The 23,687-nt window shown below is 41.0% G+C and overlaps 1 protein-coding gene and 1 long non-coding RNA gene across 3 annotated transcripts in view; both read right to left on the reverse strand.

The window, feature by feature from the left end:
* Window positions 1-420: 420 nt before the first annotated feature.
* On the reverse strand, window positions 421-6,626 carry LOC104220980 (uncharacterized). The gene is made up of 3 exons (XR_709618.2): window positions 6,504-6,626; window positions 808-846; window positions 421-689 (listed from the first exon to the last, which is right to left on the reverse strand). It is a non-coding gene; the product is annotated as an uncharacterized lncRNA (long non-coding RNA).
* A 548-nt stretch (window positions 6,627-7,174) lies between these two features.
* LOC104211397 (uncharacterized) overlaps window positions 7,175-23,687 on the reverse strand; it is a 30,665-nt gene continuing 14,152 nt past the window's right edge. The window contains exon 5 of one of the 2 annotated variants that reach the window (XM_070147541.1): window positions 7,175-7,208. In XM_070147541.1, the coding sequence (XP_070003642.1) occupies window positions 7,190-7,208 (19 nt within the window). In that variant the 3' untranslated portion in view covers window positions 7,175-7,189. The other variant, XM_070147542.1, reaches the window with a different exon arrangement.

Raw genomic sequence — 23,687 nt, forward strand, 5'->3', positions numbered from 1 at the left:
ACAAGGTTCAGTACACATTTACCTTTCATTTGGGTGTGGACGTCTTGAGGTGTGTAGGCGACCTTTTTAGAGCGAACAAGATTTCGATTGGATTTAACAATTTTTCTCTTCCCATACTTCTTTCATATGCACAAGCAAGCACCAATTTTTCTTGACCAACGGCCATTTGAAGTCTTATTTACCTCCAATATATTCTTGCAAACTTCAACATGTTGTACTGACGAGAGATTAACAGGATGATAGAGATGGCTTCTTCAGTATATGCACATAACACTAATAAATGAATACTAGTTTTAGATTTTGCATACGCATAGCCATTGCGTGATTGGAGCTAGAGAATACTGAAAATACATCAGATCTGATTCTCTCTCTCTCTCTGGATGTCACATTAAGGTAACCAGTGCAGAAGAGAATACCAAAAGCTGCCATCTTCCCGGACAGGTCCACACTTGAATGCTAATTGTAATTTGCTGCTCAATAATTAGTTTCTCAAAGCATACAACTTTATACAAGCGTGAAGCTTACTCTCAAGAAGCCAGTTCATAAGCTTGGATGAGATTCACGCAATTATGAAAGGAATAAAAAACTATCAAGTACATGTGTTAACCTCGTTTAACTGGTCTTTGAACATAAGATTTGTTGGGATCTTCTGTCTTAAGCTTTGGAGGCCGACTCTCTCCTTTCTTAACCTGCAAAAAAGCATGTTGAATATTCAATTATAAAATGCTCGCCGCCCACACCCTATTCTTTACCATATTACACTAAAGTGGGGGAGCATGTGTTGATTGCAATCTAAGCCAAACTTACCTTCTTCCCGCCCTTCATGAAATCCCTCCAGCTGGACACCTGATGACACGAAGAAGTGGAACTCAGCTATCAGAAAAAAATCTTCCTGTAGATTATATTTCAGAAAACATTTAACTATAGTGCTGCTGTTCCTACACGTCAAGAATAACCGAGGATACGCCATTAGTATTATTCTTAAAAATCTTATAAACCTGAAGATTTTTGTGACGAGCAATAAAGCGAATAGTCCTACTGACAAGCAACAAGCAAGATAGGTAAGTAGTAACAAAGAAGTTCACCTGCAAGTTATATGAAAGAAAAACATACTCCAATCAACATAAAATAAGTATTCCAGCAAGCTAGTTAAAAAGAAAACTCCAGTTGCGTTGCAGCTATACATAAAGTTATGGACCCAGGCCTTCTCCTTGTCTTGAGTTTATGGTGTGAACACAAGAAATGGTGAGTTAGATGTTACAGAAGATTGGAGCAAACGGAAGGCAGCTTGAAGGAAAAACACAATTATGTCTCTTCGGATTATTTGCAAGGAAAGAACTAGGAGATTATTTCACAATAGTGAGATGAAGTTGACTAGTATAACAAGCTTATTTTTCGTTCATATTTCGGAGCAAAGAGAGATTCGCTTTTTTACATCATAGATTACAATTGAGCCACAAACTTACATACTTATGACACCGTCTTTTGTGCTAATAGTGTAAGTTATTTGACTGGTTGAAAGAAAAACCAGATCTTATTCAAATGAGTGCCACATATTGGATAACCTTTGGCACTACTTTTCAAAGCAAGATGAGGAGTGCAAAAATGCTTCATAAATTGGCAGAATATATCGAGACCTCCTTGAACTTGATACTTTTTATTCCGTGTCCACCTGAACTAGTTTTGGTCCTAATTACCCCCTTGAACTTAGCAATTTAATAGCCTCGGCCGCTCTGGATCCTTTAGGCGCGTGGGGGGAAGAAAAATCGAAAAATCGGCTTCCAAAGTGGGGTATTTTCCAACTATTAATTGTCACATAATCAAATAATATGATTTATTTGTTCCAACTGCACTTCTCCTTGTTTCTTCTTAATATACATTGCATATTTTATCCAAATTGTATTTTGCTTCCTCTTTAGATACAACGGCTATTTGTTCCAACTATGTATGTCTTCTCCTTTTTTTTTTTGAGAAGGTAAAGTATCCAGTATATTCAAATTACAATATGGAAAAGCCAAAATATAGTCCTTGTTCTTCTTACAAGGAACTCAAAACATCTAGGATTGAATCAGGATCCTCTACATATTCTGATTTACACCAAAAACAAAAAAGAAGAATACACTTCATCTTAATCTTTTGCAGAGAGTTGGTTGTATCTTCAAAGCATCTCAGGTTCCTTTCTTTCCAAATTGTCCACCAAATAGTTGCTGGGACAATTTTCTATCTGTTTTTGTCTGTGGTAAAGTCTACCTCTGTGTTCCAGCATAATAAAAGTTCAGAGGTTCTCCCTGGCATTACCCATCTAGCAGCTCTGAGATTAATGAACAAATCCCATAATTGACTGGTCACTCTACAATGAAGAAACAGATGGCTGATTGTCTCAGCATCATTCCCACACAAATAATATCTTGAAACAATTGGTATACCCCTCTTCCTTAGATTATCCTGAGTGAGGACAGCCTCTCTAATTACCAACCAGGTAAAACAAGCCACTTTATAAGGCACTTTTACTTTCCATATGTGTTTCCAAGGCCATAAACTGAGTTGAGATCCCTCCCGGTTCAAATCTTTGTATGCTGAGCTGACTGAATACATCCCACTACTGTGTTTTTGCCATCTGAGTGTATCTTCACCCTCCTGTAGTCCACTACATTGTTTTAGTGTTCTATAAAATTCAATCATTCTAGGCACCTCCCAATCCTGTAGGAATCTTCTGAATGTCAGATTCCAACCCTGTGTAGACCATAGTTCCTTCATAGTAACCCCATGTTGTTGATTCAGAGTATAGATGTCAGGATATAGTTGTTTTAGACTTCCAATTCCCAACCAATTGTCTTAACAAAACAATGTTTTCCTTCCATCTTTCACAATAATACTCAGCTTATCTTTCAGGTTTGGCCACAAATTCCTTATGGATCTCCAGAGACCGACTCCATAAGGAGTATGCACCCCTTTAGTCATCCAAAATCCTTCCTTTTCATATTTTGCCCTAATCACCTTGCCCCATAGTGCTTGCTCCTCCTTTGAAAACCTCCATAGCCACTTCATCAATAGACTTTTGTTTTGCCTTCTTAAATTCCTAACTCCCAGTCCTCCTCCTTGTTTACTGATAGTCAGGGTCTTCCATTTAACTAAATGGATCCCTTTCTTATCTTTGTTTCCTTGCAACAGAAAATTTTCTCTCAAAACTTCCAATCTCTTCTCTACACTTGCTGGTAAGGGGAATAAAGACATCATATAGGTAGGAAGTGCATCCATAACAGAATTGATGAGCACCAATCTGCCTCCCAAAGACAGATAATTGGATTTCCATCTTGCAAGCTTTTTCTCACACCTTTCCAAAACATCATTCCAAATGTCTTTGGACTTGCTTTTTGCTCCCAGAGTCATACCCAAGTAAATGGTTGGAGTTGTTCCAACTTCCCCACCTAAAATATCCACCAACAGTTGTATCCTAGGTACCTCATTTACTGGAAATATTTGGCTTTTCTTCCAATTAATGTGGAGCCCAGATATAGCTTCAAACAGTACCAAGATAACCCTTAAATGTCTTAATTGACTCTCCTCTGCATCACAAAAAATCAAGGTACCATCTGCATACTGAAGGTGAGTAATTTCCATCCTGTTTCTTTGAATATTAGCCACATTGAATCCATTAATCCAGCCATTTCCATGAGCAGTCTTCAGCATGTTGTTCAATCCTTCCATAGCTAGTATAAAAAGAAAAGTCACCTTGTCTCAATCCTCTTTGGGAGGGGAAAAAACCTTCAGGAGATCCATTTATCAAGATTGAGAACCTGACAGTGCTAATGCAGAACTTCATCCAGTTGATCCATTTCCTTCCGAACCCCATTTTCTGGAAGATCCCTAGTAGAAATTCCCAATTTACATGATCATAAGCCTTTTCGATATCTAACTTGCACATTATGCCAGTTTTTTTTTCCTTTAACCTAGAATCCAAGCATTCATTAGCTATCAAAACTGCATCTGTAATTTGTCTGCCTTTAATGAATGCCATTTGATGAGAGTCAACTAGTTTGTGCATCACCTTTTTAAGTCTTTCAGTGAGAGTTTTGGAGATCAGCTTATAGATGCTGCCATTTAAACTAATAGGTCTGAAGTCCCTTAATTCCTTGGCACCATTCTTTTTAGGAATCAAAGCTACATATGTGGCATTGAAGCTTTTTTGAAACATCTCCTGAGAGTGAAAATTCTGGATAGTAGCCACAACATCTGACTTAACTACCTCCCAGCACTAAATAAAAAAAACCATAGAATACCCATCTGGACCAGGAGCTTTGTCGATTGCACATAGCTTTAAACATTCAAGGATCTCCTTCTCATCAAAGGGACTTTGCAATGCTTGTTGTTCTTCTTCAGTAATAGTAGAACAATTATGCATACTGCAAGAGGGTCTCCAGTTTTCAGTTTCAGAGTAAAGCTTAGTGTAGAAATTTGTGATCTCCCTTTTGATAGCTTCTGGTTCTTCAATAGTCTCCCCTTCCACCAACAACTGATCAATATTGTTATTTCTTCTATGAGCGTTGGCCATTCTTTGGAAAAAATTTGTGTTCCTGTCACCCTGCTTGAGCCATAGAGTCCTGGATCTTTGCCTCCAGGCTATTTCTTCCCTTTTAGCATTTTCTTCAAATTCCATGTAAAGATTTGCCCTTTTGATCTTTTCCTCTTCATTCATACCTCTTAGCTGCTGGATTGCATCGAATTCAGATATTTGATGCAGTGTTAAGTTTTTCCTTATCTCCAAATTGTCGTAATTGCTTTGACTCCATTCTTTCAATCTCCTTTTGAGTGCTTTGAGCTTACATGCAAGAACGTAGTCGGGTCTGCCTTCAAAAATAAAAGACGTCCACCAATTTCTAACTCTATTAGTGAAGCCTTCAGTCTCCAACCACCAATTCTCAAACTTGAAATAGGATTTCTTCTGTTCCCATTTACCACATTGTAACACTAGTGGTGTATGGTCAGAACAAACTCTGGGTAAAATTTCTTGTTTGATGTTCGTAAAACAATCATTCCATTCTGCAGATACAAGGAACCTATCAATTCTGGATGAAATCTCCTGATTGTCCCCACAAGTCCATGTATAAACTCCCCCTATCAGTTCAAGATCACTAGTTCCATGTCTTCAATAAAATCAGAGAAATTTTTCATCGCTCACGTGTTTCTTGTGCAATTCCTTTTTTCAGAAGGGAATCTAACTATGTTAAAATCACCCCCTACCACCCAAGGACCTGTGAAAAGACCCCTCACAGCTCCAATTTCCCACCAAACTTTTTGTCTCTCTTTGTTGCAATTTGGAGCATAAACCCCAGTGAAATGCCAAATGTAGTCGAGTTTGAGATTCAAATCTACATGTTAGAGAATAGAAGCCAGTAGTAACCACCTTCCCCTTCCAAATCTTACTATCCCACATCATTAGAATACCCCCTAGTTCCACTAGCCTCTAATTGCCCATATTTTACACCCCTATTTCCCCACAGTTGCTTGATAATCTCCTCTATGTCCCCTTCAATTTTTGTTTCCTGGAAACAAAAAACATCAGCTTTCCATTTTTGAACCAAACTATTTACAACCCTTCTTTTTTGAATGCGGTTCAATCCCCTCACATTCCAAGATAAGATTTTTACATTCATTGATCCACCATTGAAACTTCTTTTCCCCTATTCCTTCCTCCAGTGCTCTTGAACTTCATATCAAACATTAAACCTTTAAGTTCTTGAGTACCTTTCTTTTTAGGAGTTGCCATAATCAAAGGTTCTGCTGCTTGCCTTTTTGCTTGTCTGCAACTATCTATCTTCATGAATAAGGCCAGAGCCTCTTTCTCGCATCCATGGAAATTGACCCCGTATTGTTTGCTCAATTTAAGCACATTCTGATGGACCTATAAAGATGCGTCCATTTCCCCCTCTATTTTCCGGGACCAAATTTGCAAAACTTAGCTGAAACTCCACTATTTTAGCCAAATAAAAATTATCTTTTAGCCAAAGTGATGGAGTTCAAAGGATGTATTTTCTAGAGAAAGAAAAAAATGTGCATTTCTTCTTTTCATGCAATGATTATTTATTTCAACAGTATATTTATTCTTTTTGGGGTCAAATTTGTAAAATATTTGGTTGGAATTTCATTATTTTTAGCCAAAACATTTCTTTCGCCAAAATAAAGGGTTCTCACTGAGTATTTCTTTTTATTTCTTCTTTAGATGCAATGATTATTTGTTTTAATTGTGTATTTCTTCTTTTTCTAAGCAAATATGTAAAAATAACTTGACTAGAATTCATCACGTTACAGAACCAATCAAGGAGTCGGTGACCACGGTTCAATGTGGTTATGGACTTTTGGTTGTGTATAGATGAACACGGTGTCATTGTAAGAAATAATATGTTTCAGCTTCAAAAGAAAATTCACCCTCCAAATATCCAGAAGCAATATTTCCAGCTAAATTCAGATGAAGTAGATAAAATCTGAGACAATTGCAGAGTTACCTTTTGCTAGCAGTGTCTTTCTTAAGCTGCTTCTTCCACTTTGATCTTAGTTCTTCTGTGCTCATACACAAGAAGTAACTTCCAGTGTAAGGAGACAAAAAAAATGACAGACAGAAATCAGAAGAATAATTCATATACTAGTTCCATGATGGGAATGCAAAACAGTCTCCATTTATCCATGTTGAGTTACAGAAGAAGACTTCCAAAAGCAACAATCCACTTGCCCCCTATTGATCATCATTATGCACATATAAGTACAGATAATCTTACGTCTGAACATCATTTTGAACAAAAACTTGTGCAAGCTGCTTTGATTGAATAGTTGTAGTTTTTAGAGATTTATGTGTGTTTTCTGTGAGTGAAAGAAGATCTTTAAGGTGAATATCAGCTCCTCGGCACTTCTTTAATCTTTAACCAAAATTTCAACTTTTAGCAACAAAAAAAAAAATCAAAAATTTGAAACGAACCCTATTTCCCGAAAAATAACAACGCTTTTTTCCAAAAAGAAAACAGTCACGAACAAATGCTGACACAGTTTTGTTGAACTCAGACCACTGAAGAGTTGCAGGACCTGTTCTAAAGCTCCATCAGAAATACAGTAAAATGTGAATGCAGTCTATCCACGCAAAAAGGACACAAAAAGGAATAGCGAAGTGATGGCGGACCTTTTGCCGCATTAACTTGGTTCAGAATGTAATCCCTCTCCTGTGGATCAAGCAATAACTGTTGCGCTTTAGCTAAGGCTGCATAGAACATGAGAAAGAATTGCATAAAAGAATTCAAAAGCAGGAAGGGATAGATATAAAACAGCTACTTCATTTTTTTGATAATGGTAACAATTATATTAATGGGTAACAATATTTACAAGAGATTGTGTAAACCACAATCGGACCTCAAAGGATCAGAGAACTGCCAAAGCCTATTCTATTTGATTACATTTCTTCTAGCAAATCTAGTAAAGAATGTACATCCTCCCTATAGCTCTCTTTGCACCAAAAATGAAATAAAAAAAACAATTAAGCTTAATTTTCAGGTAAGAGCTAAGTCTATCTTCAAAAACTCTGGCATTTCTTTCCTTCCATATGACCCCACCAGATACAAGCAGGAACTATTTTCCACCATTTCTTCTGTTTAATATTTACCCCTCCATTGTTCCAGCTAATGAGAAGAGATGCAATGTTATTGGGCATTATCCAGGATATACCAGCCAAATTGAGATACAAGTGCCAAAGTTGAGTAGTGGCCGGACAGTGAATACAGAGATGGGAAACTGATTCCCCATCTTTGCCACAAAGACTGCACCTAGCATGTAGCTGGATTCCTCTCTTAAGAAGGGTTCCTGAGTTGGGATAGCTTCCCTTGCTACTAGCCATGTGAAGCATTGGACTTTTGTAGGTGCCCTGACCCTCCAAATTTGTTTCCATGGCCATCCTTGCGCAGGATTAGGAGTATTGTTAATGAAATGATAAGCAGATTCCACTGAAAAGGAATCTGATTTGTGACCCTTCCAAATTAAAGCATCTTCCTCTTCTGTGAGACCTTGGAAAGCTTCTAAGGTCTCCCAGAAATCTGCCACACTTTGCAACTCCCAGTCATTTAAGTTCCTTCTGAAAACAATGTTCCACCCATATGTGGATTTTGCTTCTGCTACTGAAATTCTTGGATTCACGGCAATGTTATACAATTCTGGAAATTTATCTTTTATAAGAGTGTGCCCAAACCATTTGTCACCCCAGAAGAGTACTCTTCTTCCATTTCCAACCTTGACACTAGAGTGGTCAGTAATGAAGCCCCATTGCCCCTGATTGTTTTCCATACCCCCACTCCATGAGGGGAAGATACTGGTTTGGTGCACCAAGGTCCTCCATGGCCATACTTCTCTTGTATCACCCTTCTACATAAAGATGTTTCCTCCAGATTATACCTCCATAACCATTTTGCAAGGAGACTGTTATTCTGTGCCTTTAGATTTCTGATGCCTAGACCACCTGCCTGCTTAGAACACAAAAGAGTATCCCATTTGACTAAATGAATAGTCTTTTTCTCACTGTTTCCTTGCCAGATGAAATTCCTTCTCAGGGAGTCAATCTTTTTCCTCACCTTAGATGGAATTGGGAAGAGGGACATCACATAGGAAGGCAGTGAATCTAAGACACTATTTACCAGAGTCACTCTGCCTCCAAGTGACAAATATTGACTCTTCCATCTTGACAGTCTTTTTTCACTCCTTTCAATCACCCCTTGCCATATTTCTTGCGACTTGTTTTTGGAGCCCAAAGGAAGGTCTAAGTATTTTGGTAGGTAGGTTCTCTATTCCACACTCCAGAATATTGGCCAAATTTTGTATGTTTGGAACTTCATTTACCTGAAATAGCTTACTCTTTCCCCAGTTCACATGTAAGCCTGCAACTGCTTCAAAAGTTGTTAATATAAGTCTAAGGTGAAGCATCTCTTCTGGTTGAGTTCCCATGAAAATGATAGAGTCATCTGCATATAGAAGATGTGAGATCTCTAGGCTGCAGTTTCGTCTGTTAGAAACCTTTAACCCCTTGACCCAACCATTTGCCTTTGCAATGTTTAACATCTGATTCAGCCCTTCCATTGCCATCAGGAACAAAAAAGGAGATAAGGATCCCCTTGCCTTAACCCCCTTTCGGAAGAAAAAAAGCCTTGGGGTGAGCCATTTATCAGGATAGAGAATTTAACTGTGCTAAGATAGAAACGGATCCAGTTTATCCATTTAGCTCCAAATCCCATATTAGCCATTAGTCTTATAAGAAAATTCCAGTTGACATGATCGTATGCCTTCTCTATATCCAGCTTGCATAGGACCCCTAGCATTTTGCTTTTAAGCCTAGAGTCAACCACCTCATTTGCAATAAGAGAAGCATCCATGATTTGTCTTCCTTTTATGAAGGCCATTTGATGACCTCCAATGAGCTTGTTGATTACAGACTTCAACCTCTCAGTTAACACTTTGGCTATAATCTTGTAAACACTTCCAATCAAACTAATTGGCGTGAAATCTTTAAGTTCTCTGGCTTCATTCTTCTTTGGAATGAGAGCCACATAAGATGCATTAAAACTCTTCTCAAAGAATTCATTAGAATGGAAATTCTTCAGAGTTAGACATGACATCTTCCTTGACTGTTGGCCAGCATTTCTGAAAAAATCCCATGGCGAAGCCATCAGGTCCTGGTGCTTTGTCTGAAGCACAGGACTTAGGGTATTCCACCACTTCCTGTTCTTCAAACTCTCTTTGTAACCAAGTACTTTCCTCCTCAGATAAAAAATTCCCCCTAACCAGATTGAAATTTGGCCGCCATGTTTCAAGTTCAGCATACAACTTTTGGTAGAAACCTATGATTTCTTTCCTGATTTCTTCCGAATTTGTGGTAGTCTGCCCTCGCACCTCCAGCTTATCAATATGATTGTATCTCCTATGTGCATTAGCCATTTTGTGGAAGAACTTTGTATTTTTGTCCCCTTGTTTTAGCCATAAAGTTCTGGACCTTTGTCTCCATGCAGTCTTTTCATACTTGGCTAACTCCTTGATTTCTAACATGAGGCCAACCTTTTCCAGTAACTCTCCTTCAGTGAGCCTTCTTCTTTCTTGAATCTGATCAAAATTTGAGATGTTACTGAGGACTGTCTTCTTCCTTGCCTCTAAACTGCCATACTCCTCCTTATGCCACTCTTTCAGCTTAGATTTGAGGAGCTTTAGTTTGGAGGCTAACACAAAATCTGGCCTACCAACAATCAAAAAAGATCCACCAAGTCTACACTTTTTCAAGGAACTCTTGAACATCTAACCACCAGTTTTTGAATTTAAAATAGGACTTGTTGAGTTCCCATTCCCCACATTTCAAGAGAAGAGAAAAGAGAAGAGAAATCTGAATTCTTCATCCCACTCCATAGAGAAGAGAAATCTGTCTATTCTAGAAGCACACTCAGAGTTATCACCTTGGCTCCAAGTGAATTGGCCCCCAGAGAGGAGGATCAATCAATTCTAGCTCTTCCACGGTATCTGAAAAATCTGCCATTGCTCTACTGTATGAGGTCCTGTTTTTCCTTTCATTAGCAAATCTGGTGGTGTTGAAATCACCACATACCACCCAGTTTCTATTACATAACCCTTTCATAGCCCCCAATTCTAACCAAAGATCTTTTCTTTTCACTCTCTTGCATGGAGCATACACCCCAGTCAAAGCCCATAAGAAATTGTCTAGCACATAGCTAAAGTTGCAAGTGATAGAGTATCTACCCTTTTCTACTAAATCCCCTTTCCATTCTCTCTTATCCTACATAATTAAGATGCCTCCCCTTGTTCCTTCAGCTTCTAGTTTTATATGGTCAATCCACCTACTGCTACCCAGTTGCTTTGCAATACCATCACAATCCCCCTCCACCTTCGTTTCTTGCAGACAGTAAATGTTTGCCCTCCACTCTTTGAAAGCTGATTTTATCAACTTCCTCTTCCCCCCCCCATATTAAGACCCCTAACATTCTAGGAAATTATATGTATCTTCATTAACTTTTAATGAGAAGTTGCCTCCCTCTGTTCCTTGGGATTCCGTCTTTGTATTTCACTCCAACCTTCAGGTTCTTCCTTTCATAAACTCCCTTTAATTTTGTTGAAACCCCTTGTGCTTTTGTTCTTTGATCGCATCATTGCCTTCATCTTCTTTTTCCTACTGTCTACTTCAAAAAAAGAGCCATAGCTTCCCATTCGCATCCTTCAAAGCTCACACCATATGTTTTGCTCATCTTTCCAATGTTTCTTTTGATCCATGCAGGGACATCTAGGTCACAGTTATGAGGATGCTCCTCAATTGATTCTGCAATAACAATCTGGTGATGTTGAACCAATTGCATGCCTGGTTCATCAGAAAAGCCTTCGCTATCAGAGGGGCAGTCTACAAAGACTGTTTGGGCATCCTCATCCTCTGGTTCACCTTGACAGTAATTGATGAGAGGAAGATGAGAGCCCAGATTTTCCCCAATTGGTCCTTCATAATCCTCTCTCTCTGAGGTTGATGATTTGTTGAGGGTAGATTGTTTGAGAGAGAGAAGAAGTTGCTCCTGAGCCAAGATACAGTCTTCCATTTTCTGTTGTTCTTCACGAATTGATTCTGCCACCATGGATTTTATCTGAGCAAGGAGATCTTCGATATTTCCTCCCACCGTGTTTAGATAAAGGCCTTCAGACTCTTTACTTGTGGTGTTTTGATTGGGCTTAAGAAAACCTTTTTCAGCTTCCTTGGTTGGATTTTCTTTTGGCCCAAAGAGTGGCCCAACTGGATTCTTCACACCCACATGCTTCTCACGTAAGTGACTCACCTCCCCTTTATTATAACAACCAAAACCTGGGCTGCTTACAGAGTTGGGCCCATTATCCTCAACCTGACAAAGCCCCTTTACTTCACCTTCTACCCGTCCCCGCCCATTATTTTTTAAAAACTCCCTTAACTCCATTGATTACCCCTAAAGAACCACTACCCCTTATAACCACTGGATTATACGACGCATTAACCTCGACTGTTCCCCCACCCACTTCTGTCCCATCGCAGTCCTTCTCCTCTACCCTACTAATCACCCCTACCCCATACCAACTATCTACTTCCTCCAATCGCCGGAAGTACACCGGAGTTTCACTCCATACCGGGATTGTGAAAATCAAACCATCGTATTCAATCTCAAACCTAGCAGGGATTAATTTTGGAGGCCCTTTAACTTTTAAACGAGCCCATCTCAGGTGGTTTCTGAGATCAATTTCCTCTTCTGTTTCCAACCATCCTCCGCATTTGTCACCGATTATTTTCATCACCTTCTTGTTCCAAAGTTTAGAGAGAGGCCCAGAACTCTAATCCAAGTCCAGTTGAATTTTTTGTCGTTGGCGTTAGATATGTACATAACGTAGTCTTGTCCCACATTGGAATAGGAGTAGTATGTTCGTGTATAGTATAGCTATAAATAAGAATCGCTTGTATTGTATTGAACACACAATATCAATATATCATATTTTCTCTCGTGCCTTCTCACATGGTATCAGAGCTATCGTGATAGATTTATCGCTGTGCATAAATTCCAGCGATTCCGGGAAGTGAAATCAGTCACCCGAACCCTTTTTTTTTCCAGGTTACTTTTAAAAGTTGTTTTGCGTCTGCTTTGTCTCGGTTAGTGATGTGAAAAATCCAACACTACCACAAGAGTAGTCACTGTTTCGCGACCAAACCCCAGTGAAAATCCCCGGCGGTAGTGTAGCGGTCGGAAGAAAATTTTCCGGCGAAGTTCTGACGTTGCGTGGGCCACCTTGCGGCCATTTTTTAGCGACGATTCTTCAGGACAGATTGTTCCCCTTGCAATTCCGAGCCTACCCATCCAGTTTACACCAAATTCTGACCACTTTTTTTCCGGCGTGAACAATGATTTCAAAAGTGGACTTCCGGCAATTTTTTTGAAAAAGTTTCTCCATAACAGTTGGGTCGTCTGGTAATTCCGATCCTACCCCTACTGTTTTTATTTCATTCCGACCACTTTGAATTTTTTCCGGTTGCTACAGTAATATTCCGAGAGCTACAATATTTCTGGAGTGAACAGTGTTTTCCAGCGCAGAACAGTGTTCTGTTTTCCTGCTGTAAACAGTGTTTTCTCAGCGATTTCTTCAGTTTTCCCAAAGGAGTTACTAATTTTCACTATTTCAAGTTAACCCTACTACCTAAGTTGCTCCGACATGAAAATTTAGGTGCCGCACCCGTGTCGACACGACTCTTGTATGGGTGTGGGTATGGGATCCGTATCGGATCTAGTCAAACAATTTTGGGTACTTTCACCACGATGGACGGAAAAATTCGAGACGAGATACAATTTGATTCCCGAAATCAGAACCAAAACTAGGGTAAATTAAGAAAATAGCATACCTTATATTTAGGAAATCAATCAATTACTTATCTACAACTTGAGAATAAAAAAGAAATCCGCACTTTACAAGCTATACTTAAGTATTCCACAAAATCTCTCATAATTTAGAGACATTTTTATTTTTTTGAATTATTTTTAGCTAAATCTCCGCACACGTATCCGTACTAGGATCCGTATCTCCGAATCTTAGAATTTACATCTCGAAGGATCCGACCTCTAGAACTGCACCCGTCCTCAACCAATTTTACGATGAGTTTCCATGAGTCATGATTTTCCATGAGCAGAATGCAAGTGGTTTTGTTTTTCGGCACACCAGAAGTTGCGCATAATTTAGAGATGTTTTTGTTCTTTTGAATTATTTTTAGCCGGATCTCCGCACCCGTATCCGTACTAGGATCCGTATCTCCGAATCTTAGAATTTACATCTCGAAGGATCCGACCTCAAGAACCGCACTCGTGTCGGACACTCGCATCCGTGTCCGAGCAACTTAGCCTACTACTATTAATTGTAGCGACATGGGAATCGATACTTCGAATAGTCGGATGGTTTCTTTAGTGGATTATTTTGAGTTTCTTCAGTACAAAGCAGGTAAGCAGACATCTTCAGAGAGAGCTTCCGTTGTTCAAACAGGTAATAGCGTGACTTGTGTCTCTCAATCTTCATCCTCTGAGTCTTGGATCATTGATTCAGGTGCATCGAATCATATTTCTGGTAACAAATCTCTTTTCACTACTATTTCGTATTCTCAATCTTTTCCAAGAGTCACAATGGCCAATGGGTCTCAAACCATGGCAATTGCAATAGGTCAAGCAAGCCCAATTCCTTCCTTACCTTTAGATTCAGTTCTATATGTCCCTAATAGTCCTTTTAATCTCATAGTTGTTAGTCGCCTAGCTAAATAACTTAAATGTGTTGTTTTATTTCTTGATGACCATGTTTTTATACAGGAACGCAGTACAAGGCGGATCATTGGTACCGGGCGTGAATCAAATGGACTTTATTACCTTATCCTTGCTAAATCACATGGACTCACATCTTGTCTTCCTTCAACAACTTGTCATGTTACTGATTCACCGGATTTATTACATAAACGGTTAGGACATCCTAGTTTATCAAAACTTCAGAAAATGGTACCTGGTTTATCTTACTTGTCAGCTCTAGAGTGTGAGTCTTGTCAGCTCGGTAAGCATACTCGCTCTCATTTTCCTCGACGTATTGATAATCAAGCAGAGTCACCTTTTACTTTAGTCCATTCAGATGTTTGGGGTCCTACTCGGGTCAGTTCTACCTTAGGATTTCGCTACTTTGTTAGTTTCATTAATGACTATTCTAGGTGCACCTGGATATTTTTAATAAAAAATCGATCGAGTTGTTTTCTATTTTCCAGACCTTTCACGCTGAAATTCAAAATCAATTTGGGGTTTCTATTCACACATTTCGTAGTGATAATGTCCGAGAGTATTTGTCTTTCCCATTTTAACAGTTTATGAAATCTCATGGGATTATTCATCAAACATCTTGCCCATACACATCTCAACAAAATGGGGTAGCTGAAAGAAAGAATAGACATCTTATTGAAACTGCTCGTACCCTACTCATACAATCTCATGCTCCGCTGCGTTTTTTGGGGGATGCAGTTCTTACATCTTGCTATCTTATTAATCGTATGCTATCTTCAGCTATCCAGAACCAAGTTCCATTCTCTGTTATGTTTCCCCACTTACCTTTATTCTCTCTTCCACCCCGTGTCTTTGGAAGCACTTGTTTTGTCCATAACCTTACTCCAGGAACAGATAAGTTAGCTCCCCGTGCTCTTAAGTACGTATTTCTTGGTTTCTCGAGAACGCAAAAGGGGTATCGATGCTATTCTCCTGACCTCCAGCAGTACCTTATATCCGCTGATGTTACCTTCTTTGAAACCCAATCATATTTCACAGGTCCAGGTAATCACTTAGATATTTCTGAGGTACTACCAGTCTCTTCTTTTGGAGATTCGGTCACTATCTCCCATCCATCTTCCTCTACATCTCCAGCTCCACCACTTATAGCTCCCGTTCCACCATCTATATCTCCAGTTCCACCACCTATAGGTCCAATTCCTCCACATAATCCAATTCAGCCTTCTGCAGCTCCGCCACTCTTGACTTATCATCGCCGTCCACATCCAGCATCATGCCTAGGTGATTCACGTCCTGCATCAGATTCTGCACCTACTGCGGACTTGTCTCCTCTTAGTCAACCAATTGCACTCCGCAAAGGTGTACGGTCCACACTTAATCCTAATCCCCACTATGTTGGTCTAAGTTATCAGTGTCTGTTGTCACCTCATTATGCTTTTATATCTTCTTTGTCCACTGTTTCTACTCCTAAGTCTACAGGTGAGACACTATCTCATCCTATATGGCGACAGACTATGATTGACGAGATGTCTGCTTTACATGCGAGTGGCACTTGGGAGCTTGTTCCTCTTCCTGCAGGTAAGTCTACTGTTGGTTGTCGTTGGGTTTAAGCAGTCAAAGTCGGCCCGAATGGTCAGGTTGATCGGCTTAAGGCTTGTCTTGTTGCAAAAGGATATACTCAAATTTTTGGGCTTGATTATAGTGATACTTTCTCTCCCGTGGCTAAAGTAGCATCTGTTCGTCTTTTTTTGTCCATGGCTGTTGTACGTCGTTGGCCTCTTTATCAGTTAAACATTAAGAATATTTTTCTCCACGGTGATCTTGACGAGGAAGTTTATATGGAGCAACCACCTGGTTTTGTTGCTCAGGGGGAGTTTAGTGGTTGTGTATGCAGATTGCGCAGGTCATTATATGGTTTGAAGCAGTCCCCTCGAGCCTGGTTTGGTAAGTTCAACATGATTATTCAGGAGTTCGGCATGACTCGTAGTGAGGCTGATCACTATGTGTTTTATCAGCATTCTGCTCCGAATCTGTGTATTTATCTGGTGGTTTATGTTGATGATATTGTTATTACTGGCAACGATCAGGATGGTATTACTAATTTGAAGCAACATCTCTTTCAGCACTTCCAAACTAAGGATCTGGGCAGACTGAAGTATTTTCTAGGTATTGAGGTCGCTCAGTCTAGCTCACGTATTGTTATTTCACAGCGGAAGTATGCCTTAGACATTCTTGAGGAGACTGGAATGATGGGTTGCAGACCTATTGACTCTCCTATGGATCTGAATGCTAGGCTTCTGCCTGGACAGGGGAGTCTCTTAGAGACCCTACGAGATATAGGAGGTTGGTTGGAAAATTGAATTACCTCACAGTTACTAGATCTGTCATTTCTTTTCCGATGAGTGTTGTAAGTCAGTTTATGGATTCTCTCTGTGATAGTCACTGGGATGCAGTTGTTCGTATTCTTTGGTATATAAATGCAGCTCCAACCAAAGGATTACTATTCGAGGATCGAGGCCACGAGTAGATTGTTGGGTACACAGATGCTGATTGGGCAGGATCACCTTCTGATAGACGATCTACATCTGGATATTGTGTTCTAGTAGGAGGTAAGTTGATTCTCGTGGAAGAGCAAGAAACAAAATGTAGTTGCTCGATCTAGCACCGAAGCGGAATATCGGGCCATGGCTATGGCAACGTGTGAGTTAGTTCGGGTCAAGCAGTTGCTCAAGGAGTTAAAGTTCAGAAAAATCAGCAGGATGAAACTAGTGTGTGATAACCAAGCTGCTCTTCATATTGCGTCAAATCCGATGTTCCATGAGAGGACTAAACACATTGAGATCGACTGTCACTTTGTCAGAGAAAAAATACTTTTAGGAGATATTGTTACAAAGTTTGTAAAGTCGAATGATCAGAAGCAGATATTTTCACTAAGTCTCTTACTGATTCTCCTATTAGTTACATGTGTAACAAGCTCGGTACATATGATGTGTATGCACCGGCTTGAGGGGGAGTGTTAGATATGTACATAATGTAGTCTTGTCCCACATTAGAATAGGAGTAGTATGTCTTTGTATAGTATAGCCATAAATAAGGACCTTTGTATTGTATTGAACACACAATATCAATATATCATATTTTCTCCCGTGCCTTCTCACAGTTGGGAAGCACCCCGCCGTTGGACTCTACCATTCCAGCCTGAGTTTGCTATTCTGTCTTTGCCAGCAACCCACCAAAACGTGTTCCGCCAATTTCCTTGAGGGGAATTCAAAAAGGAATTGAACTCCATTCATGTCGTATACGTTGAGGCCATGAGCAGCCTTCCATGTTTGGGCAGCCCATTGATAACTGTGATTTTTACATGTTTTATACCCATTCTTACCTAAGCTTTGTGCATTAACTACTATAAATTTGTCCCAAAATGCTTACAAGTTGCGCTTGATTGCAGGTTTGAACGACAAGATGACAAATACCAAAGATCAGCTCAAAAAGGAGTGAAATCTGCCAAGTGTCAAAAGACAACTAAAAGGGGGAACAAAATGACTTGTGCGGTCCGCACTGTTTTGTCACGCGGCCGCACAGGAGAGTTCAGAGGCTGGTCATTTTCAAGGTCAACCTGCGCGGTCCGCACTGTTTTGCCACGCGGCCGCGCAGGAAAGTTCAGAGGCCATGCCATTTTTTTAGTCAAGATGCGCGGTCCGCGCCCCTTTTTACGCGGTCCGCGCCTAAGATTGTCAGAGACCCAATCATTCAAGGCAAAAGCCCACGCGGCCGCACACCTAATCAGTGCGGTCCGCGTGGATGAAGTTCACGCGGCCGCGCGTCACATTTGTGCGGTCCACGTCCCCAGTGCCAGAAGCAAGATATGAAGACCCAAAACCCTACGCGGCCGCGCGTCATTTGTGCGCGGTCCGAGCCAGACCCTCAGGGGTATTTTTGTCCGGTTTTTCCTGTGTAGTATAAATAGAACATTTTACTTTTTAGGATCAGTTTTTTTTCAGTTTTGGTTTTTTATCAGATAGGAGCTGAACTCGAGACTACATGGTTTTAGCCTATTTTGGGCAATTTCTTCTAGTATTAACGTGAATTTGAGTAGATTAACATTGTAATTAATTATTATGTCAATTTCATCTACTATTTCTTCAATTTCTGTTTCTATTATGGCTAGCTAAACCCATTAGCTAGGGTTGTGGCTCAACCCTAGTGTGGGTAATTAATGGGTGTGATTGTTTAGTACATGAATGATGTTGGGTATTTGTTATTTGGATTAATCTTATGTTTTCATTAAGATTTGGTGGTTGCAAACACTAAGTCTAGCTTAGTGAGTCTTGACTCTTCTTGAGAAAGAGAGTCTATGACCCCAAGATTAATTCCAACAAGGAATTGGGATGGACCCATGAGAATGGTAGCCCCAATTAACGGGTTAAACCTCGAGAGAGTAATTACCCAACTTGAACCATGAGTTGCTTGGGCAAATTGGCCTACCCAATTGGTCTCGAGAGAGTCAATTGGGCAAAATCACTCTCTCTACCGAGAGGTGTGAGAGTGGGTGCAAAAGTGCAACAGTTATAGCATAAGTCCCATATTCATCATTCTTGCATTAAGAATCTCTACCCGTTAGTTGACCACCTAGATGCATGTCATGACCCTAGTGCCTTTCTCTATATTGCATACAACTTAGAATCAATATCTTAGCCTAACTTAGCTTTAAATTTGTAGTTGCTATATTGTATTTGATAATCAAAAGAAAACCAAAAATGTTAGAAGATCAATTAGGAGCTAAAACATAGTCCTAGACCATACAAACACTCAACTCCAAATTGAAGCTCTCTGTGGAAAATTGACCCCGATACCGCTATTGGGTAAAAGTATTAGTGCCCACTCTTTCTTAGGTTGAGTCCGCTGCGATCACTTTTTGGCTCCGTTGTCGGGGAACTTTACGGTGTTGACTATTTGTGTAGCTAGTATTGTATTTTGCTTCTCTTTCCTTCTTATTTACTGACCTTGTTGTGTCGATCAATCAGGTACAATGGCTCTTAATGCAAATGACCCTCTCGGCAATGTGATAGCGGGGGAGGAGGTAGAGGATCTAGAACAAGATGAGGTCTTACCTCAACTCCCACGGAGAGGCCGGCATGTCAATATAAATGCAAATGAGAACAACAACACTCCAGACCCTCCTCCGGCACCGCCGAAAGTGGTTCCCAGAGTTCTACCAAATCAAGGATACGCCAGTGCTATTGTTCCTCCCCGAATCCGGGCGGGGAACTTTCAAATCACAAATGTTATGCTGACCTTGCTCGAGCAAAGAGGTTATTTCACAGGTGCCTCCAATCAAAATGCCTACAAACACTTGAAGGGTTCGTGGATACATGTTGGGGTAGCAAGCAGACAAACGTGTCCGAGGATGCGTTGAGATTGAGGCTTTTCCCGTTTTCTCTTCGGGGTAAAGCATTGGATTGGTTAGAAAGGCTCCCCAATCATTCTATTACAACATGGGATGAATTGGCGGACAAATTTATTGCCAAGTTCTTCTCTCCAAGTCATATGGCAGCTCTTCGGGATGAAATTCTAGCTTTCAAACAAGAGCCAACGGAACCTTTGCATGAGATATGGGAAAGATATAGAACAATGGTGAAAAAGTGTCCAATAAAGACATGACCGAGGCTACGATTCAACAAACCTTTTATTGGGGCATCAACACCACAAATCAATGCATTGTGAACCAATTGGCTGGAGGGAACTTTATGAAACTTTCTTACCAAGAGGCATGTGATGTACTTGATGAAATGGCCGACACCTCTTCGGCATGGCAAAGCCGAGCAAACGTGCCCCAAGGTGACCCCACGGTCATCCATTTGCATAAGGAATTGCACGATCATGGCCAAGCTATAGCCGAGCTTACAACAACTATGAATCAATTGGCAAAGGCGCAATTGCAACAAGTCCAAAACCCGCGCCAAGTCAACGCAATGGAAGGTGTTTCTATTTTGAAAAGGAGACAAAGAGGACAACCACCTCAAGGTAATTGTGAACAATATGACAACAATAATGATGGTAATGGATATTCGAATGAAGGTTTTGATGACCAAAGTGAGGAAGTCCAATATGTCAACAACTATCAAGGGAATATAGGTAATCAAGGGAATCAACAATAGAGACCCCAAGGTAATTGGGGCAATCAACAAGGTGGCAATTGGAATTACAACAACAATCAAGGAGGCAATTGGGGGAACAATAATTCGGGGAACCAAGGTAATTGGAACGGGAACAACAATTGGAACAACAACAATGGTGGACAAGGTAATAGGGGGCAAGGCTTTCAAAGGCCTCCAATGTATCAACAACCCAATAACCCGCCTCCCTTTCCTTCTCAAGGTCCGAGTTCGTCTGGAGGCGAGATGGGGAGAATTGAAAGCATGTTCGAGCAAATGATGAAAAAGAACCAAGATTCTGAGGCCCAATTAGCTTCGCATAACACATCTATTCGGAACTTGGAAGTGCAATTAGGCCAAATCTCTCAGTCTTTAAATACTCGCCCAAAGGGTGCTCTACCAAGTGATACGGTAATAAACCCCAAGGGTGGGCACAATAATCATGTGATGGCAGTGACAACACGAAGTGGAAGAGGCGGTGATGTGCATGCCTCAAGAGGAAACCAAGTTGCGGTAGATGAAGATGAGTTACCAAATGATGAGATCCCGTTGGTAGTTGAGGATGTTGTTGAACAAAGTGCAAGTGATGATGTGCGAATTGAAATTGATGAGGGTGAGGAGGAGACTCAAGAGGACGTGAACCCGTTTAGGGAACACGTCATTGATATGCCCGAACCGGTGGTGCCAAAAGCCAAGACACCCTTGCCTAGACCTCCTCCGCCCTATCCTCAACGGTTGGCCAAGCAAAAGGGTGACAACCAATTTAAGAAATTCATTGAAATGATGAAGAGTTTGACTATCAACGTGCCTTTGGTGGAGGCACTCGAGCAAATGCCGGGATACGCAAAGTTCATGAAAGATTTGGTTACAAAAAAGAGATCAATGGAGTGTGAGACAATCAAGATGACCCATCAAGTGAGCGCAATTGTGCATTCTATGGCTCCAAAACTTGAGGATCCCGGCGCATTCACTATCCCATGTACCATTGGAAGTGCCGACTTTGCAAAAGCCCTTTGCGACTTGGGGGCAAGTATCAATTTAATGCCATATTCGGTCTTCAAGACCTTGGGAATTGGACAACCTCGTCCAACTTCTATGAGGCTTCAAATGGCGGACCGGTCAATGAAGCAGCCTTTGGGAATTATTGATGATGTCCTTGTTCGTGTTGATAAGTTCATATTGCCAGCCGATTTCGTGATCTTGGATTGCGAAGTGGATTTCGAGGTGCCTATCATTCTTGGAAGGCCCTTCCTAGCTACGGGGAAGGCCTTGGTTGATGTGGAAGCGGGAGAATTGACCTTCCGTGTTGGTGATGAAAAAGTGGTGTTCCACGTATGCAAATCAATGAGGCAACCAGATAGCACCGAGGTGTGCTCGTTTGTTGACATTGTCACGGCGGTGATAGTGGATGACACAAGCGCAATGGCAAATGTTGAGGACCCACTTGAGGCCGTGCTATTGAACATGGCTGTTGATGATGATGCTAGAAGGGTGGAGTGTGTGAACGCATTACATGGCATGAGCTCGTATTCTTATGAACCGAGAAAGTTATCTCTTGATCTTGAAAACCGCAAGACTCCACCCACCAAGCCATCTATTGAGGAGCCACCGGTGTTGGAGTTGAAACCACTCCCTCCTCATCTCAGGTATGAATTTCTTGGTCCTAATTTCACTTTGCCGGTTATTCTTTCTTCTTGCTTGACTAACGTGCAGGTTGACGCCACTTTGGCGGTTCTTCAAAAGCGCAAGCGGGCGATTGGATGGACCTTGGCGGATATTCGAGGTATTAGACCCGCGTTTTGCATGCACAAGATAATATTGGAGGAGGATGCTAGGCCGTCTCTTGAACATCAAAGGAGACTCAATGAGGCCATGCAAGAGGTGGTCAAAAAGGAAGTCATCAAGTGGCTTGACGCAGGCGTGGTGTATCCAATTTCTGACAGTTCGTGAACTTCTCTGGTATAATGTGTGCCAAAGAAAGGAGGAATGACGGTGGTGACCAATGACAACAATGAACTTATTCCGACTCGTACTGTGACGGGTTGGAAGGTATGCATGGACTACCGGAAGTTGAACAGGGTGACTAGAAAGGATCATTTCCCATTGCCGTTCTTGGACCAAATGCTTGATCGTCTTGCGGGTCGGGCTTTCTATTGTTTTTTGGATGGGTATTCAGGCTATAACCAAATTCTCATTGCCCCGGAAGACCAAGAAAAGACAACCTTCACATGTCCTTATGGCACATTCGCCTTCTCTCGAATGCCATTTGGATTATGTAATGCACCGGCGACCTTCCAACGATGTATGATGGCAATCTTCACCGACATGGTGGAGGACATATCGGAGGTCTTCATGGATGATTTTAGTGTGGTTAGGGACTCATTTGGTGATTGCTTGCAAAACTTGGATCGTGTGTTGGCCCGATGCGAAAACACAAACTTGGTTCTCAATTGGGAGAAATGCCATTTTATGGTAGAAGAAGGAATTGTGTTGGGTCACAAAATTTCAAAAAGAGGGATTGAGGTTGATAAGGCGAAAATTGAGGTTATCTCAAGGCTCCCTCCCCCTACTTCCGTCAAAGGGGTGAGGAGTTTTCTTGGACACGCGGGTTTTTACAGAAGATTCATCAAAGACTTCTCTAAGGTAGTTAACCCGTTGTGTAAATTGCTAGAGAAAGATGCAAAATATGTGTTCGATGAGAAATGTATGGAGGCTTTCGAGCTTCTAAAGCACAAGTTGACGACTACCCCCATCATTACCGCACCAAATTGGAGCTTGCCCTTTGAGCTCATGTGCGATGCTAGTGATGTTGCGGTAGGGCAGTCTTGGGCCAAAGAATCAACAAAATATTCCATATGGTGTACTACGCAAGTAAGACAATGAATGAAGCTCAAAGGAACTACACGGTCACCGAGAAGGAATTGCTTGCCATTGTTTTTGCCATGGAGAAGTTTCGCCCATACCTTATGGGGGCCAAAGTGATTATTCATACCGATCACGCCGCCCTTAGGTACTTGATGACGAAGAAAGACTCGAAAGCGAGGTTAATGAGATGGGTGCTTCTTCTTCAGGAATTTGATTTGGAGATTGTTGATAGAAAGGGTAGTGAAAATCAAGTGGCGGACCACTTGTCTCGATTGGAGGAGGAAGGGAGGCCTTTGGACGGCCTTGAGATAAATGATGCTTTTCCGGATGAACAACTCCTCTC

This window comes from Nicotiana sylvestris, chromosome 6, assembly GCF_000393655.2.
Source record: "Nicotiana sylvestris chromosome 6, ASM39365v2, whole genome shotgun sequence".
NCBI lineage: Eukaryota > Viridiplantae > Streptophyta > Magnoliopsida > Solanales > Solanaceae > Nicotiana > Nicotiana sylvestris.